This window comes from Antennarius striatus, chromosome 3 (genome assembly GCF_040054535.1).
Source record: "Antennarius striatus isolate MH-2024 chromosome 3, ASM4005453v1, whole genome shotgun sequence".
NCBI lineage: Eukaryota > Metazoa > Chordata > Actinopteri > Lophiiformes > Antennariidae > Antennarius > Antennarius striatus.
In genome coordinates this window covers 16,961,401-16,976,789 of record NC_090778.1, presented here as the reverse complement: position 1 = coordinate 16,976,789, position 15,389 = coordinate 16,961,401, and the positions used below count along the sequence as shown (strand labels likewise).

The following is a 15,389-nucleotide window of genomic DNA, read 5'->3' as shown; positions in this document are numbered from 1 at the left end:
CATTGAGAGCAATAAATTCCTACAGGGAGAAATTTAAAAGCAATGTGGAAATCTACAGGAGTCAGAAATGCTGAAGGCTAAAACTGTATGTCTGTATATGTATATGTGTGGAGATCTTGGGGAATAGTTTCTGAATACAGTACACTTGGATGGTTTGGACATGTACAGTTATATTTATTGTTGAAGGCAAACTGTAAAAACTGATTAGAATAATGTAAACATTAATTCATAAGACCTGGAGGTTATATATGTAGGCTGGAAGTGGTATCATATAGGAGACATCAATCCATTTCTCTATGTGTAAACATTACTTTTTCTTCAGCCCTGAACAAATACAATGGGTTATATTTAAATCACACAAAACGTGACTGATTTTAAACTCCATCAAAACAAATTAAAAAACCCCCCAAACATCTCATTCTAATACTTTAACATTGTTAAAAAGCTAATGGTCAAACCTGAAAGGAGTGTTGGACGGTTCAAACAGGGCCTTGTGTCTGAGAAGGGCAGGACCGGGAGTAGCGGTTTCATCCAGGAGGTGGGTGGAGATGAACTTAAAAGGGGGGCCACCAAAAATCTCCAGCCTTTTCTGCAGCACCTGCTCCCAGCGCTGTAGCGTCTTCAGTACAGAGTGACACAGTGGAGACGCCACGGGCAAGTCTGCCATAAGTAGGAGTAGGCACACACAAAAAGGAAGGCAATAAGATTAGCCGAAACAAACAGAAATGGGACAGCGTTATCTAGATCCTTGTATTTTAGTGGTTACCTAATAGATCATATCCTGCCACTGGATAAAAGGACTTGAGGTTGGACAGCACCAGCTGAACCATTGCCAGACGCATCAAACACCAACTGAGAAGAGAACAAAAAATGCTCATTATGGACATAAATAGGTCCCAAGCTGCCTTCAATAAACCTGGGGTGCAAAGACATATTCAAAATGTAGAGAAAACTTGCGAGATGGGAGGACTGAATACAATATCAACATGAACAAAAATGAAAGAATAAAAGCCTGCCACAGGCACATTCCAAACAGAAAAACCGATAAAAACACATCAGTTGTCCCTCAGACATAAAAAATTTACTTCCCAAAAAAACAGTAGATGGGAGATGAGTACATACAATTTTTGTAAAAATATGTACTCTATTTTTGAAGTATGACTCAGCAACCATCAAACCCACTCACAAAATAGGCCCAACTTGTAAACATGGAAATGTAAAAAAAAATGTTTTGTGGAGAATTTGTGTAAAAAAAAAAAAAAAAAATCTAAAATGTTTTTGAGTTATGCTCCAGAATTGTGATAGAGGCTCTGACAAACAGTACCAATCCCTACGAACCCTAACCTCCTCACTAAGGTCGAAGCCATTCAGACACAGACAGCCAAAATTAAACACAATCAACACTCTCCTTACCTGTACGAATTGTTGTTGGAATGCTCTTTTTGTGGTAAGTTGGGCTCCAATGCATCTTCATATTCGTCATTATCATCATCCTCTTCATCCTGACTGCTCTGGCTGTCCTCAGAGTCGTATTCAATTCTGTTCTCTGATGGTGGCAGCAAAGGCTAAAGGACAGACGGCAACAATGAATAAAGTGCAGCCAAACAGAAACAATACAAAATAAACTCAACCCACAGAGATACGGCCAAAAGTTAATTAGACCATCATAGAACTCGTATATAAAAGAGTCATCACATAAAGAAAGGGTTAAATATGACTTAACCGATTATTTTGGGGCTATACTATTATTGATATTCTGGATGACCTTGGCGATAAAGTAATCCCAAATGCTGAGCTCTGGAGGAATGAATCGTTCTTTAAAGACGGGGGGAGATTCTTGTTCCACCACAGGAGCATGTGTGGGAGTGGAGGGGCCCTCCTGCTCTGTCTCAGCCTCCTCTCTGGAGCCGCTGCGTGATGACAGAAGCCTGAATCGCCTCGACTTCCTTTCCAGGCTGCTTGGCAAAGCTGAGGTGCCAAGACAAAGTGTTTGTTAAATTTCATGCATTTTCACAAAATACACAAAACAAATGCCAGCCATGTTAAATACATCTTCATCAACTGTAAATAGTACACATATTTCATTGGGGGGGGGGGGGGGTTGTAGTTGTATTTGGCTTTCCTCTGCCATCCATGACAGAGCTACTGAAAGAGCTGAAAGAGAGTGTGAGGCAAACAGCTTGTACATTAATAAAATGATGGATTTCACTTTGACCTACAGATGCAAACTCAATTACTTAAGCCGGACTGATTTGATTTAGCTCCTGTGTCACCTCCCCCCAGCGAATCTGATTGGCCACATAAAGCTCGACGAACCTGGTGGGGGTGTTTTCGTTGGACTCCTGTGTTTCTCTTTGATGGGTATCCGGACACCACCTCCAAACACAGACAACCAAAGTTTGCTGTTGAGGGGGTGGGCCACGATGTGAAACAGCTCATTGCTGGAGTGAGTGGCCATGCCGTGCACAAACAGACTGAGGAAGACAGCAGTCAGGATCTCACAGAGCAGCACAGCTAAACCCGGCTGGCTGTCATCACCCATTGAGCTCAACATGTGAATCAGAGAAGTGATACCTGCGTAGAAAGTGTTCGGGAAAACAATTTAATAGTGCAGACGGATACACCAAATTATGACCATTTTTTAGCATTTGGAATAAACAATGAAAAACAAAGCAAGTACAGCCCAAATTAACATGCATAAATCAAAAGGCTTCATTAAAGGCTGAAAACGATGAATTAAGACAGATCCTACTTCATTTAGTAGTTACATGCTCACCATCCTGCTGCTGTATAAAATGTATAAAAATTAGAAGGTAAAATAAAAAATCTAAATTATGTAACATCTTGTTTTAAATTATTTAAATCCATTAGAAGCTTCATTCAAAAGAAACAAGACATAAAAGGAGACGGACAAAAACCTAATTGGGTCTTCCACCTATACTTGTTTCTAGATTTCAGGCAGAACAGTTAGGAGCTGATCTACCTGGCCACTGAGCCGGGGACGTGTTGGGTAAAACAGATTCATCCATGCTGAGCGTTCTGACAGGCTGCTTCTGGGACAGCAACACACTCTGATACACGATTCCTGTGAAGTGGTTCACATGGCTGTGGGACATCCAACAGACAACAAAGAAACTCTGTAGTCAGTCTGAGGGCAGCACAGCATTCATATTAAACACACAATGCTGGTGGAAAAGTGGATTTTGTGAAATTAGGTTAGGCGATGTAAATATATATCAGTGTTTTATTTTAAATGTTTAAACTCCCGGATGATGTTTCTAAGAGGCACTGCTGTCAAGCTTTGTTCTGTCAAGACATGAAATACTAATGTGCTGCATTGCAGCTCAACCCTTCTATTCTATTCGGTTACACAGAAGATATGCTTCATGATGACGCATGCCTTATTTCTCAGTTCTCACAATGACTGACTTTTCAACACATGTACAAAAAAAAATGTGGAATGTTCCAGAGAACATTTTTACACAGAATTTAGAAAATGGATCAAAGAATCTATGAATTTAAAACATGCAGTAAGTTGACAACTGTGCTTTTCATTGTCTCGTCTTTGTCTGTGTATCCTGGTCTGGGTCCTGGGGGCAACAGACTTGGCAAAATAGCCCAGACACTCCTCTCTCCATCCGCCTCCAGCAGTTCTTCAGAGATGACACCGAGATGTTCCCAAACCAGACAACAGACATAACTCCTCAGTCTTGTCCTGGGTCAACTCTGTGGTCTCCTCCCAAATGGATAAGTCAAGAACGCCAGCCCGGGGGGACGTCCAGGGGGCATCCTGATTACAGAGCTTTATTGCATTTTCTCTAAAATCTATTCTTAAAATGAAAACTAGCCAGAGTGGCTGTCTTTTCTATCATTATGCATGTGTGTGTGCGACACGTCCAATGTACAAATGAAAGGAGTTCACAATGGACATGTGTGGGAACCTGAAAGTATACGAACCAGCACAAATCACAATAGCTCGATAGTAGAGACTGTGATATGAGGAGTAAGTGTAATGATCCAAACCTTAAAGCAGCCTCAGGGGCTGTTTACATGGCAACCATTTACCTCAAAATCATAAAACTGTTGGCACATTTTTGTAGTCCATTTAAACGAGAACAGTCTATTCAAACGACTCTTTCCAGAACAACAACAAAAAGACACTTCCTGACTTTCCAGTTATTTTTTGCTGCTGTTCTGTGTTGTGAATTTTGAGAAGTTACAACACCAACTTCCATGACATTAACACAACAGGCTTCAATATATTTAGGAATTTAATCAATAAATAGTTAATTGATCATAAAAGTTTGTAATATATATATTTTTTAAGTGAAATGACTCAGCCTGAAGATGATCCCTCATAAGCAAAGCCCAAGACAGTAAAATCCCTCTCTTAATTTGGTACAGTTGTAGTGTTTAAATGTATGTGAGCATTACAGTCTCACTATAAAATATGAATACCAGTCCCTTCCCCTCTCTTATTATTCTGCTCCAATAAGTTAAAAACCTTGAAACAAACACACCCACACATGCACAGACCCTCGGTTATGAATATATGACCACCAAACAATGCATGCACAACTTACAGAAGGAAGGAGGAAACCTGAGAACACATGCACAAGTAGTTTTTTCTGGCATTTCATCATTTAAATTGAAAAGCTAAGACTAGGAAAACAAAACTCCCATAATAACTACTGCTACTAAGTCACGTTGAAAGAAACGTATAAAAGTGAACTATGTAAAGGCTCCAAGAGGCTTGCTCAGAGACAAGCTTAAGGTTAGATAACCAGGATGATCTTTAACCTTTTTGAGTCTTACTGGATGAAAGCATTTCTTCGAACACTGGTTTGGCATCTAGAATGATTCTTTTCCCTTGATTCCCAAAGTACAAAACAGGCTTTTGCTGTATCACTGATTTGTTGTCAGGCTACACTGTACTAACAGTCCCAACAGGACAGGCTTGAGTGTCGGTAGCTTTGAATAACTAGCTAAAGGTCGCAGGAGAGAAACTTACCTGTGGGTGTGTCCATCACACAGGCACTGATATATGCAGGCCGACAATGAGGCGGCCAGTGTGTGCATCAAGTAGATCTGAAGGAAGGAAAGAGATACAAGAAGCATGAATCAGTGTCTGATATGAATGAATGCAATCAAAATAAAAGTAAACCGAAAAGAAACTAAACTTAATCGCCTCGGATTTTTAGTATATCAATGACGAGCTAGTGGTCTTATTTTCCAAGATCACATGGACAAAAAGGTAACATCCTATTACGCCATCAACAGTGGCAGACATGGATCATCAAGACTGCCTCACCTCATTGTTAACAACATCTGGATGTGGAGGAGAGTTGAGTGCACTGATGGTCTCCAGGATATCATGTGTCAGGTTGGTCAGGTAGACAATGGGATTGGCCACCACTGTTTTTACGTTGGCCGTGCATGCCATCAGTAGAGGGATGGAGGTTTGCTGACAACATGGTGTCAAAGCAGAATGGAACGGGTCGTTCTGTGGGGAGAGCCACACATCACGTTCCCACTACAGTCAACCCAAAACTCAATATGTATTTATCTTTATTTCCTTTTCAGAGGATAAATGAGACATCTGACAATGCATGCAGGGAAACGATAGGTGATATTTAACCTTTTCCCGAGTCTGATGCGTTCACCAGTATAAACGTGAACAAGGTTTAAAGAAAGAAAAGTAATGAAGGATGGTTTGAATTCATCCGCTACATGCCTGAAAATGATTCTGTGTAAGACTAACAACACTTTTTTTGATATAAGCTCTGCTCACTGGCTCAGTTAAGACAAAAGAGAATACAAAAAACTCCATGGCAACAATGGAGAAATTTGACAACCATGGAACAAGAGCTGGGGAAAAAAAAGACTTTAGTTCAAAAACAAGAGAGCGAATCAGGCAAGCATTTTATCTCCGTGGTGTGTGATCGAGTTGTTCACCTCCTGGAATTTGCCTCAACCTTATTCAGCCCAAACCAAGACCTCCTTCAGGAGCTCAGTATCAGCACAGACTGTCAGCCTATATCACACAATAATTTTTTTAATTTATTTTAATTTTAAGTAGAACTGAATGTGAGATTGTACGTCTTGAAAAGATGGTTGCTTAAGCACAAACTTTCCCTGGCATCCTGTTCATCTTTCAAATGTACTTTGCCCTCTCCTCTGCTCAGTAGCCAGCATAGACCTTGAGCTCTCTTTAAAAATAAAAATAATAATAATTATAACTACATAATAATAACAAGTACTACATAGTAATGATAACTGCAGCTCTGCATGCCAGTGCCAATGTTGTTCCGGAATAAAATTTGTCCAGCTGTACGTATAAGTTCCGCGTATGATTTAAATACCTGGTGAGACTCTTGAAGCAATAATATGAGCTCCATGCGTACAGAGGCCAGTCCTCCACCATGAGCTCCATGCAAGCTACAGTAGCTCAGAAACATCCTCAATAAAGGCTGGTTGCTCTGCAGCCAGTGTCTCCTGTTCCTTTGAATTTCACCACGTGGGCTCCTGGGCTGGTAAAGCAATTTCAAATCATAAAATAATGTTAATATTGTGATTTTATCAAAATGGATTGCGTTCAGATACATTGCTAAATCCAATGTAAAACTACAATGATACTCATTGATGTTAAAAACTGATAGATTTTCACATTAAGAATAACATGCATCTGAAAGTTTCCTGCTGATAGTAAAGAAATAGACGAGCATGCTCTGTGTTTTATGACTGACAAAACAAAAATATTGTTAACATATTCTTATATCCAAGCAAGAATTGTGTAAAATTAATTTCAGTGAAATTCACCGCTGTAATTTTTTTTATTACAGGATGCGTCGTTTTGATTTTTCCTCATGAACATCTGACAAATCTAGATGCTGTCAGCGATCTACACCCACCTGTTCCTCTTCCACCAGCACAGAAACAGGGGCATCACCCTGGACTGACAGCTCTGGCAAACAGGGCTTGTAGCTGCAGCAGCGCTGGAGAGCCACCACCTGGGGAAAACACGCTTCTATCTCAAAATCCATTTATTCAGTAGGAGTAAATTTTTATTGTGAAGGTTTGAAAATAAATTATTTTAACAAACTGTCAAGCAGCTTTCACAGTAAAAAGACAAATTAGTTAATAAAGTCAAACCAGTGTAATGCATTTCAATGAGATATATATATATATAAGTATATATTTACAAACACTGCCACAGAGACAGACAAAATCGTCAGTGCTGTTGAAAACTGGAAAGACGTGTGGGAGTCATGCAAGTTATATAAGTTTTATTGAGTGAACCTAGGGGTGCAGCAAGACTAATGCTTCACCACACAGATGGATATAAAATCACAACAGCAATATTTACACTGAAAATTTTGAGTTTGAAAATTTTAGATTTGGAGTTTTAGTAAAAGTGTTCAAATGTTTGTGTTATTACCTCTCTCTCTAACCACTGGTAGAGCTGGTAACGCAACTTCCCTCCCTCCAGTTCATATCCTGTCGACAAAGTCCGGAGCTCATTGGTCAGGATCTTCAAGCAGGCAGTGAACTTCAGTTGGGCGGCCAAGATGTCATCGCTTGGTGCGATGAAGTCATTGCTGTCTTCAGAGTCCTCTTCCATCAACGTCTCCATCGGTGGTGACATAGCCTCCTGCATGTCATGGAAAATGCTGCTGCAGTCTGCAGCTCTATTGTTACCATTTTTATTTTCTTCCACATCATCATTGTCATCATCATCACCATCTTTGTCACTGTCCCATTTCAGCTCTAATGGCTCATCTGGGATTGCTACTGATGGCTGGCTCCAGTCAAAACTCAACACCGAATCTGAATGGCTGTTAGATAAACTGTTTCCATCTGAGTCATAGCCATTCAGACCTGGCTGAGACCAATCTGAATCCGATGTTTGCTCATTTTTACTCCCAACACAGAGTTCGGTAGCGATGTCTGTATCCTTGTGGCTGGCAAGTTTGGAATGTTTTTGGATTTTTGGCATCTTTGAGAGGACTTCAAGTGCTAACATGGGACATCCAGCTCGCAAGTGTGCATGTGCAGCCGTGAAAAACAGTCTTCGCTCCTCCAGGCTAATGGAATCGGCCCTACGACCCTCAGCAGTCAGGCCAACTTTTGCTTTGTCTGACGAGCCAAAATGACGACGAAGGAGGAGTGGATGAGTCCGTAGGTAGGTGTAAAAGTTGAAAACCATAGGGTTACATGTAGACACATAAGATGAACCTGTCGTAGATAAGGAAACAGAATAACTAATGTCAAAATATAAAACAATGAATAGGCTCAGCCCTTGGTATTTTGACAATACCTGCATATTGATGTTATCTATGTAACTGGATTCAACACAGGAACAGAGCTGACTTAACTAAATATTCATTGAATGTCTAAACATTGATCTAGGTGAGCTACATTCTGTGGTGACTTCAAGTAGAGGAGAGGGTGGAAATAGAAGCTTAAAAACAGAGACTTAGAGAGCAGAGCTAGTAGACAAAAAGGTGACGCCTTCAGTTCGCTCTTTCTCATCCAGGTATAAACAATGTCAAAGGACCAGACAACGCAGACTGAAAATAAAAATACATGACTCATAATATATGATGCACAAGAACCTTTTTTACTTTGCCTTTTTCTCTGTAGAGTTTTAAGAATATCTGTTATAAAACATGTAGCACAGGGATGTTAATCTGTAGGTTCTGCTCTTAAATCAAAGAGGCTCATATCAAGTTTTGTTCTTCATTTATTAAAGGAATCAGGAACTATGTTTTCATTTTCCAGAAGGCTCCAATAACTTCAGTATATACTTTAATGACCAAATAAGCCAAAAAACGTTTTGTTAAACAGCATTATTAACATCAAAGTATCAGATTACAATGAGGTACTCAATGCTTAGCTCTATGTATGTACCGAAAATGCTGCATTGAACAGACTCACAATGTCACAGCGCTGTAAACCTACCAGCATCGCCTTTGCTCATAGTGGACCCCATGCTGGTGTTATCAGCAGGCTGCTCAAGCAGAGTGTCCAAGGCCTTGCTATAGTCCTCCAGGACCCAGTGAGCCATGCTTCGCAGGAACGGGTCCTGGTGGGGTTGAATCTGACATTAACAGAGGTAACAAAGGCTCATTCTGGTGTCTTCAGTGAACGAATAATGAAATTCTGAAGGGTCATACGATACTGACGTGATATAGAGATTTTCAACAGTAAAAATAGCTTGTGGGATGAGATAACATGAGGTCTGTACCTGTTTGTCTTGTCCCAGAACATGCCTCTGGAGGATCTTTTTGTAGGTGGATGCTGTCTCAAACTCAGACTCATACAATCTGGAAATCACCAGAGCCAGCTGCAGATCCTGCATTTTCTCTAAACAAACCTTAAATAACAAATAAAAAAGATTGCACCTACATGATATCATTCTGTACTGAGGGGATAAGACAAGAAAGAGTAGATGGCACATTCATAATACACAGTAATTTGGAAAATCATACAGGACCAGATGAATGCAAAACATTGTCGTCATGAGGCAAAATGATTGTGGAAAGCTGAAGTTGATGTAGTTTCCCCCAACTGGTAAGGTGTGAGGTGCATTTCAATGACACTACCTCCCAGCCAGAGAAATGAAAGCAAAGTCAGTAACAGCTTTTTGACTGGGCGACACTCATTTCCATAAAATGCTTAGAGAAGCTCTAGTTACTCACACTGATGAAATAATGTGACTCATTTCCACAAGGTCTTTCCGAGCAGAAATAACCTTGATGAATAAGAGGCTAAGTACGTCCTCTGACCAGATTTACCCCTCTGCAAGCGATAGCAAGGGATAGACAGTTGCATGCACGCCAAGATTATTTTGTGGGGCTGTCCAACTAACCTAACTGAACACTTTCGCCAATATTTATTAGTAGATTCCAGGGAGTGAACTGTGTTTGACACATTGTACCAGTGTTCCTCACTTGCTAGCTTCATTTCACTGCAACAGGGTAAATGAAATTAAAGAAATGTTTGCTTGTCTTCAACAGAGAAAGAGCAAAGCAGTTATACTCAATCGAATTGCTTTAGACTGTGTCAAAAGCAAATACAGTATTTTCCGCACGATAAGGCGCACTGGACCCTCAATAATTTGTTTGTTTTATAATTTATTTCTTATATAAGGCGCACCGGATTATAAGGCGCACACAATAAAAAATAAAGTGCGGCATGACTGGCAGCCAGACTGCCGGCTTTTTTTCAGCGATCATGTTTTTAACCAATATTAATATGAATATGAATCCATATATAAGACGCACCGGATTATAAGGCGCACTACAGGTTTATGAGAAAATGTTAGGCTTTTAGGTGCGCGGAAAATACGGTACTCTAACCAGTGGCAGTGAACTGACAATGTAATAGGAATATATGACTGAGTTATTCATCATGAACAATACATTTTTAAAGAGTGCAGCTTCTAATAAACACATTTATCTTCTATAAAATAAGCATGGGGCCTATGTTGATTCTAACAATCTTAAAAGAAACAAAATTGAAAAGTAGAGTACAAATTCAAATTTGTTAAAATCCAAACCTTGAGAGTAAATTCTGAACATACCCTATCTGCTTTGTGATGGCAGATAGTAATAAAAAAAACATATCTTTATGAAAGTGTAAGGTAGTGTCCCAATTTATGCTGCTTCCATAAAAGAATGATGCTCCTGGATTATAAATGCGACACTGTGCTATTGACTGTTCTCTCTAAACGAGAAAAGACACCAACACCCAAGAGTCAACTGTCAATATCAATAATTCCGTAGTGCTTTGTGCTGAAAGATAAAGCTGTAGAAATATACTTAACTGTTTCAATAATGAAAACAATGTTCTATGCTACATAAATACTGATAGAACAGCTTCTTTCAGCAGGTTCCTGTTTTTTACTATGCCACCACATGCTGTCATTGATTGTCATCTGTTCGAAAAAAGTAATCTACAGTATTACACACCTCTTACAAAAGAAACTGAGCAACACTTGGCTAATAACAACAAGCTTTAAAAACTACAATTAGCGAGCTGTGAAATTGCACTTGCACTCCTTGCTAACAGTCTGTCATGTCTGTTTTCCACTTGCCTCCACAGCATCCTTAAGGGAGCCTGCTAGAAGGAAGAAGGCGGCAGAATGTTGGAAACGCTGCTTTCCCAACAAAGAAAAGGCATTTTTCAGTGCTGCTCTCCTCCATCGGTCCTCGCTGAAGTTGTTGCGGAAAAATTCTGTCATTTTGGCATTCTTCTGAGATCTAGAGGGAGAGACATTGTGGATTCAAAACAAGAAAACTATTCATGTCTCTGGTAATCTAACAAAACAGTCTTGGACGAAGGTTTGAACCAATTTTGCCCTAACAGTATGTGTTAGGTGTGCATTTATAATTCAGTTGCAAAACAAGTTGATGTTTGCCTACCTGTACAGTCCCCAGACCACCGCCTTCTTTTTTAGAGCAAGGTAAAATATAGCTGCATCCAAAGGATCGTTATTTCTCTGTAAAGAAGCCCTGGCAACCTGACAAAGTAAAAAAAAAAAAATTCAGCTTGTGTGTCCTCAGCCTATGCAGTTTAATCCACAGAAAAAGTTGTAGCTTTATAAGTAATCCCAGGGAGTGGCTCAAACTCAGTTATAATGCTGTATTTTACAGCAGCCTCAGCAAGGTTTCAATTTCACCCAGCCAACAGGACTATTATTATATAGCAGAATGACACGAAGCCGCGTACCCCTCCACCAAAACCCAACAACACACATCTGTGGATCCTGAAAACACTTTAATCTTATTTTATGGTGGAAAAATAAATAGTAAACCTGAAAGACAATGTTACACAATGTTTTCAGATTTGCTTTTAGTTATAAATAGAGTTTAAATAACAGTTATAAGGGCTACAGTTATGAATATTTTTGGAATCTGCAACAAATTTGTTGGGTTCTTGTCTGACCAGTGCTTCACCATTCCATACCTTTTGTGGAAATCCATTTATTAGTTTTAGTGTAATCCTGATAATGGACAAACTAATTTTTTGTATGGTTAAAGCTTCAAAATAACTGGATGCAATTTCTTTTAGGAAAACAAGGAGACATGTTCACAATCTGAGTCACTTAGTTGACCACCAATCCAAAACACAATGTTCAAGTGCTGCCGAATACAACAGAAATCCCCAAATTACAAAAATAGAAGTAAAGAAATATTGGTAGTTTTACTACCTTCAATTTGTAAGATCATCAAAAAATAGTTGTAACTACCTTCTAACGTATAAATTGCAAACTAAACTATCAATTCTAAACTTACATGTCATGCATAATTTCAATATTAAATTGAATTTATTAGTGATAATAATACCTAAATACCTGTGCCTGTTAATGATTTTCACAATGAATTATGTGATAAAGCACTTCACCTTCTCAATACACCTTCGTAGCTTGATGTTGCTGCGCAGCCACCAGCCCACGCCCATGGCCCGCAGCTCAGGCCAGGTGGTCTCTTCCTTTTGTAGGGCAGGCAGCATGTTCAGCAGCTCCTCCTCAGCTTCGGAGTGGAAAGCCCAGGCATAATGGCATGTTGACAATCCTGCAGAGAAAAGACACAGGCACATACACTGAACATGGGGTGAGGATTTCATAGGGACGAGACAAATTCATGATTTAAGTGAATGAGATAAAGCTATTTTTAAAAGAACTTCAGTGAGTTAATGCACACTGAGTAGTCGGTTCTATATATAAATATAAGTTGACTGACAGCTACAGTGTTATCCTGCTGGCCACCGAGTTTCTTGCTAAAGTGTAAAATGTTTTGTCATAGCTGCTTTTATTCATTCTTAACCCAGTTACCTGTGGAATGTTCCAAACTATTTTTGTTCACATTCCACAACTTTTCTAGTCCTTTGTTGCGAAGTTCTGCAAATATGTCAAAAGAATGAACCTGGTAATCTGGGATCTTTAGGCTAGGTAAATTAGATATGGAACAATTTCTTAGTGATGCAGTGGTTGAATCCTATAGTCAAAATCCCATTTGTCCGTGTCAGTCATGAAATGAGCCTACAGAAACCTCTGTGAAAACCACTCTACCTTGTCGTACCAACTGTGCACGGTGGGCTGGTGGAAGAGAAGTAGAGAGGAAGGTATGGAGTCTGACTGCCAGCAAGAACTTCAGACCACACTCATCCAACGTATCTCCACCTGCAAAATGAATCAAACAGCTCTCACTACTCCTTCAAATCATTACTACATGTGGAATCTTACTGTATTTGTACTTATTTGATGGTTTAAGATGAAGATCTTTTATTCTATATTTCTATTTCCCAATGGTACCTTTGCTTTTGCCATGGCTATCCAGGTCTGTGTTTGTAGAGGCGATGGTGTCAGCCAGGGCCATGAGAGACATTTGTTCTGTACTGGTTAAGCCTGGCAAACTGGAATGAAGGAGATGACTGGACAGAACCTGTGCATGTTCTGGACCAAAGTATGTTGGACTGTACTGAGAGAGGTCAATGACCTACAGAAGAGAAAAAGATAGAACTTCTAAAATCAACCACATGGCGTCAATATTTCACAAGAATACATAATAAATAGACGTGAGAAAAATTGTGCAATCTAAACTAAACAGTCTATTAGCTAAGGATAAGCTAACTAAAGTGCACCTTGCTTCCAGTTTCCTCTTGATCGCTGTCCAGAGAGTCAAGATCTGCTATGGTGGGTGCCTTAAAGAGCTCATCATAAGCATCGGTGTGACTGGAACCATGCCCACTGTCTCCACTCACACTGCACACTTTATCTGCAGGCAGGCACAAGACACAGTAAAATTACACATGACATGTTTTTTATAGACGTGCAGAAAGATCACCTCCTACAGGGAGAGCTAGACATTGGAAGAGACAGATATCATTCTCAATCTCTTTCAGCCTGAGGCAGGGTGGTTACAAATGAGACAGTGATATGATATTTGACTTCCTTCTGAATTATTCGATGTCTGAGTATTTCCCCCCCAAATGTGTTAGATCACCAAAATGTAATGAAAACAAAGGGAAATTAAGTGGACAAAAAATACAAGTTTAAAACACAATTTCATTTAATAAGTGATTACCCTTGGCCCAAATCAGTAGTGTTAAAAATTATTCACCTCCATAATCCTAATAGACAACTTGGGATCAGTCTCTGACATCACTTTGGTGGAAATCTGACCCACTCTTCCTCACACTACTACTCAGCACAGCCACATTGGAGGGTCAAAGAGCATAAGCTCGTCAGGTCACAGCATCCAAATGGGTTCAGGTCTGATTTGACTATACTAAACTTTACTATGTAATCAAGCTGAATTCCTCTTATGCTTAGGGATCATTGTTTTTCTGCATGACCCAGTTATTATTGAGCTTCAGCTCACAGGTTAACATTCTCGTTTTGAACATTCTGAAAAAGAGGATATGTCAGATTTCCCTCAATAGTAAGATGTCCTGGGTCTGGAGCAGTATAGCATCAATACTACACTGAATCTCATTTACTGAAGAAAAAACAAACCCTTTTAGATCTTCTTAATGGTAAATGGTTTTTTAAATTACCAAATAGCCTTGCTAAATCCTCTATCAGAATTAGTTTTTTCTTTTTAATTACCCTTATTTTCCCTTCATCACATTTAAAACATCAACAACAACATCCGAAGCCAATAGGCTTGTGAAATTCCCGTCACTGATATTTTTTTAAATTAAAACTGATAATTATTATACTAGCAGTACTTCTACTACTTTTCCAATGTTATACAGTATACTGAATGAAAAAAATTAATTATCAGATTCCTTAGTAACAACTACTATTAGACTTCTTCTAAAACAACTTTCTGTACACCCACCAGGTTTTGGTGATTTGTCCTCATCAGCTCCCAAGAGTGCATACAGAGGCAGTGGAGGGATGGAGCTGATCTCTGTGTAGTTGGGGGTGGAGTTTTCTGCGTTACTGAACATCCTCCAGTCGGTGGCTGTGCTGCCTCCAGCACTGATAGTTCGGGAACGCAAACGTTTCTCTTGATTAGTTGTGCTGTCTTTAAGTGTCACAATCTCACCAGCGATGCATTTCACCAGGTGAGAGAGGATGGCTTTGGCACGGTGAACCTTAAGATGGACAAATTTGTTACAGGTTTATATATCAAAGTTACACTGATTCAGATAACAAATTTGGAAAGCGACCACAACAAATGAGGACTTCCTTGCATATTTCTTTTTTCCTGGTATTTTTTCCAGGTGTTGCATATTTTTTACTGATAGACAAAGGCATGCAGCAAAACGTGACCGATTAAATAGAACCTGTCCAAACACTGGAGGACCGTAGCTTTATATGGGAAACATGTACAATCAACTGAGCTAAATGTGACCTGGCATATTTCCACATTAAA

At 39.5% G+C, this 15,389-nt stretch overlaps 1 protein-coding gene across 3 annotated transcripts in view; it reads right to left on the bottom strand.

Moving 5' to 3' along the window:
* Positions 1-15,389, bottom strand: part of LOC137591444 (dmX-like protein 1) — a 54,688-nt gene that overhangs the window by 14,378 nt on the left and 24,921 nt on the right. For 2 of the 3 annotated variants that reach the window (XM_068309440.1, XM_068309458.1), the window contains exons 20-39: positions 14,850-15,108; positions 13,648-13,781; positions 13,319-13,502; positions 13,076-13,186; positions 12,409-12,578; positions 11,427-11,524; positions 11,099-11,264; positions 9,248-9,376; positions 8,962-9,100; positions 7,439-8,235; positions 6,912-7,010; positions 6,363-6,530; positions 5,312-5,503; positions 5,012-5,088; positions 2,984-3,105; positions 2,317-2,574; positions 1,766-1,968; positions 1,414-1,565; positions 767-852; positions 459-660 (exon numbers count right to left, since the gene is read on the bottom strand). In XM_068309440.1, coding sequence (XP_068165541.1) covers positions 459-660; positions 767-852; positions 1,414-1,565; positions 1,766-1,968; positions 2,317-2,574; positions 2,984-3,105; positions 5,012-5,088; positions 5,312-5,503; positions 6,363-6,530; positions 6,912-7,010; positions 7,439-8,235; positions 8,962-9,100; positions 9,248-9,376; positions 11,099-11,264; positions 11,427-11,524; positions 12,409-12,578; positions 13,076-13,186; positions 13,319-13,502; positions 13,648-13,781; positions 14,850-15,108 — 3,746 coding nt within the window. The remainder of the gene's footprint in view (positions 1-458; positions 661-766; positions 853-1,413; positions 1,566-1,765; positions 1,969-2,316; positions 2,575-2,983; positions 3,106-5,011; positions 5,089-5,311; positions 5,504-6,362; positions 6,531-6,911; positions 7,011-7,438; positions 8,236-8,961; positions 9,101-9,247; positions 9,377-11,098; positions 11,265-11,426; positions 11,525-12,408; positions 12,579-13,075; positions 13,187-13,318; positions 13,503-13,647; positions 13,782-14,849; positions 15,109-15,389) is intronic. The other variant, XM_068309449.1, reaches the window with a different exon arrangement.